The sequence below is a fragment of the Austrofundulus limnaeus genome, unplaced genomic scaffold, assembly GCF_001266775.1.
Source record: "Austrofundulus limnaeus strain Quisiro unplaced genomic scaffold, Austrofundulus_limnaeus-1.0 Scaffold588, whole genome shotgun sequence".
In the NCBI taxonomy this organism is placed as follows: domain Eukaryota; kingdom Metazoa; phylum Chordata; class Actinopteri; order Cyprinodontiformes; family Rivulidae; genus Austrofundulus; species Austrofundulus limnaeus.
The window spans coordinates 81,649-85,348 of record NW_013952990.1 but is presented as its reverse complement, the minus strand read 5'-3'; the positions used below and the strand labels follow the sequence as shown (position 1 = coordinate 85,348).

Sequence of the window (3,700 nt, the reverse complement as noted above, 5' to 3'; positions counted from 1 at the left end):
GACCCGTCCTGTCGTTTTGGACACAGCCATTAACTCCGCCCTCCAAAAATCTGTTGACATTAACTCCGCCCTCCAAAGCCAGCGTTTGTGTTAGCATGGCTAATAATAGCAGAAGCTCCGTTGTACAACCATATGAGACCCAGAGGCAGAGTCGTGGTCCCAGCTTCTTTTTTTTCTCTCCCTCCTCTGCTCTGCGCTCACTCTGCATGCTGTTACCAGAGCAGGGAGCAGCAGCAGTGAAAATACCTCAGAAACTAGAACAAATAGGCTTTAACAAGGTTTTAATAAGCTAAACAATAGAGCTACATGAGAAAATGTGTTCATAACGAATGAAAAAAAATTAAATTGTATATGTCCGTGCCGATCTTAAACCCTGGTCTCCCACTCTCTGGTCCAACACTCTACCCATTGCCCTGTTGGAGGCTTGTTGTGAAATGAGCTACACATTACACAACAACAGTGACGGCTTTTTATACTGAGGAGGAGGAGCTGGAGGCTGCTAGGTAAGGGGCTGAACGCAGGTTCTGGTGGGTTGTCGTACGGCTTGTGACATCACAAAATGACGGAAGTATAAAACTTGTCGTTAATATACATTAAAAATACATTTACTTACAGTAAATATGCCCCTGGGTGCATTTTTTTGGTCCTAGGACTGTTTTTTTAAGAAGTACATACCCAAAGTTGAGTAAAAAAGGCTTTAAAAAGTGAATTTTGCATAATAGGACCCCTTTAAGAAAGTTGGAATAATATATGATTTAAACCATTTTGTCTCATAACTGCATATTTTCTTTTGAAGTTGGGTCAGCCAAAGTGAAACAGGAAGTGACATCAGAGGGGAACTCTTTAACAAAGAAAACTCTGGTCTTTGTTTAATGGAACAATATTATTTGAACTCTGACTCAAAATAATGTAAAGAAACATCAGATTCTTCTCTACAGTCGGTTGTAGCAACGCTCTGTTCACATGCAGACATTCCCCTGCGACATCACTTCCTGTTACTTTACAGGCAAATATCTCAACAACTGTTCATCTCAGCGACATGAAATTTTTTTTGCAATATTTTATCAATGACATCTTTTCAAAAATGCATTCATATGTATTACAAAAAATTGACGTCACAGGCACTTTAAAGTGCAAAATATTTGTTATAACATAAATGCATTTTTGGAAAGATAACACTGACAACATACTACAAAATTATATTCACGCCGCTGAGATGAACAGTTAATGAGATATTTGCATGTGCACTAACAGGAAGTGATGTCAAAGGGGAATGTCTACATGTAAACAGAGCTAAGCTAAAATACTCTACAGCCCAGACGGTGGAAAGGAATCTGATGTTCCAGATTATTCTGAGACTCTATCAGACAAAGAGAGTTTAAATCATAATGTTTCACTAAACAAAGACCAGAGAGATCTTTTTCTTAAAGGAGTTCCCTTCTGATGTCACTTCCTGTTTCCTTTTTGTCGAGCCAAGTTCAAAAGAAAATATGTCAGTTATGTGTCCAAATGTGTAAAAAAATCACGTGTGGTATACCAAGTTACTTAAACAGAACAAAGTTTCTTTGACTTTTTGTTTGTGAAGGATAAACACGTCGCAAATGCTTTAATGTGACATCATGAGGGGGCGGAGTCAGTCCATCAGTGATGTAACATGTGGCTGAAGAGGAGCAGGAAGAAGCTGAGCTCAGCCTCAGAGCTCACCTTGTCAGGTGAGACGGTCGACTCCTCGCTGGAGGCGGACGATTCGCTGACGCAGGGCTCGACGTTCAGCTTCTCGTCTCGGCTGGTTTCGTCGCTGCAGGACGCCGGCGGTGGCGGCGTCTCCTCCACGGCGGCGTCTCCTTCGGGCAGGGCAGCCTCCGAACTTCCTGGTTCTGCACCTGAAGACACACAGAACAGACCAGTTCTGATCCACAGGTACCTGACACACCGAGGACCCCGGGTCGGCGTCCAGACTCACCGTCGGCCCCGCCTCCCGCGTCCTGTCCCGTCCACTTCCTGTGCAGCTCGTCCAGCTCAGCCGGGGTGGGCAGCTTCTGACGCAGCGGTTTGATGTTGAAGGCCTGAAATACTTTCTTATCCTTCTCCAGCTGCTCCTCGCCCACCAGATCCAGTTCTGGTGCCAGTCTGGTTTCTGCCGGGGCAGCGGCGGCGGCGGCGGGGTCCTCGGCGACGGGGGACGCCGCCGGCTCCAGCGCCATGGTCTCGGCCTTGCGGATGCACTCCAGCTCCAGCTGGATCTGCTGGTACTTGAACAGCAGGTCCTCGAAGCTCTCGTCCACGCTGGTCTCGGGTCTGGGAGGAGGTTTCCTGACCCAGATCCTCCCCGGCTGCTTCTCTGAAGGGTCCGATAAGAAAAACTGAACATTTTTTAACTTCAGGTCAGAAGAAATGAAACATCATTTAGATCTTTTCCAACAATTAAATCAAAATTTCTCAACTAAACGATGAAAAATCAGATTATTATTATTAATAATAATAATAATAATAATAATAATAATAATAATCTCAGAAAATTAATTCAGAAAATTAAAAAGGTTCTGATCAGATGATCATTAGCAGAACTCCAGCTGGTTCTGATTTGAACTGCACCCTGTCACTGTCAGACCGGTTCGGGCTCGGTTCTAACGGAACCAGGAAAGGATACTTTTCTTCGCTGGGGAGCAGTGCATGTCCCCGGGTCCGGGTCCGGGTCCAGGTCCAGGCGGTCCGAACCGACCCGGGAGATTATTGTTGTTACCCCCCAGGGCACCTCGGGACCAGGACCCGCGTCCACCGTTCGGAACCCGGTGCCTGAACCGTCCCAGGGCTCCGTGGCTCCGCTCCCAGAAATTGGACCGCGGGTTCGGCTCACCGTGTAGCACCGGAGCCGGGGGCATGGGCATCCCGAGCGGAGCCGGCGGAGCGGGAGGCCGGTCGGAGAGGTTCGGCTCGCACTGCTGCCTGAGGTTCGGGGGGAACGGGCCGTGGAGGTGAGGGCCGGGGTTGTAGGGCATCAGGAGGCGAAAGTCCGGCGGGCGGAGGCCCAGCAGCGGCCGCAGGTTGTGCGGATGTTGGTGCGGATTTCTCCGCCGGACTCGGACTCTGCCGCGGGGCCTCCTCCCATCCCCCAGCCGGACGGGAACGCTCTCCTCGACCTCATCGTCGCAGATTTCTCCGTCTTCCAGCTCCCCGTCTTCTACCGGGGACCGACGGGCTGTGTTCGGATCCATGTCGGGGCGGCCACAGGAACCGGTACCGGTTCCCTGCTGGCTGTGGAACGGTTGGGTTCTCGCCTGGTTCTTCCAGTCTCTGTTCTCTGTTACCTTTCAGCTAGCTGCACTGCTAGCTCCAACTATCGCGATACTAGCGGTTCATACGAGATTTCCGCTGACGGACCATAAAAGGAAAGAGGACTTCCTGAGCTGGATTGAAACAGGGGTAGGTCCTTCCAGGGACCCCCTCATAAACTCCTGCTGTTTTAAAAGATATTTTACTGTCGTTTTAACCTCTAAATGCCGTGGTAATATATATTTTTATTGTTTATTATGTTTGTTTTATTAGTTCATTGTTCTCCATGCATTTTTTAAAATAATTTAGTGAAATTTTTTGAGGACCCCCAAGATACCTCTGACGGACCTCTGGGGGTCCTGGGACCCCAGTTTGAGAACTTCTGGTTTAAATGATTGCATCTTTACATGTTGTACCTGTGTGTGTG

General features: G+C 48.2%; 1 protein-coding gene across 1 annotated transcript in view; it reads right to left on the bottom strand.

The window, feature by feature from the left end:
- zfc3h1 (zinc finger C3H1-type containing) overlaps positions 1-3,307 on the bottom strand; it is a gene marked incomplete in the record, with an annotated part of 26,083 nt that extends 22,776 nt beyond the window's left edge. Inside the window, 3 exon segments of the mRNA XM_014026771.1 lie at positions 1,705-1,883; positions 1,964-2,341; positions 2,651-3,307. Of these exon segments, the coding sequence (XP_013882225.1) occupies positions 1,705-1,883; positions 1,964-2,341; positions 2,651-3,215 (1,122 nt within the window).
- Between the last annotated feature and the right edge of the window lie 393 nt (positions 3,308-3,700).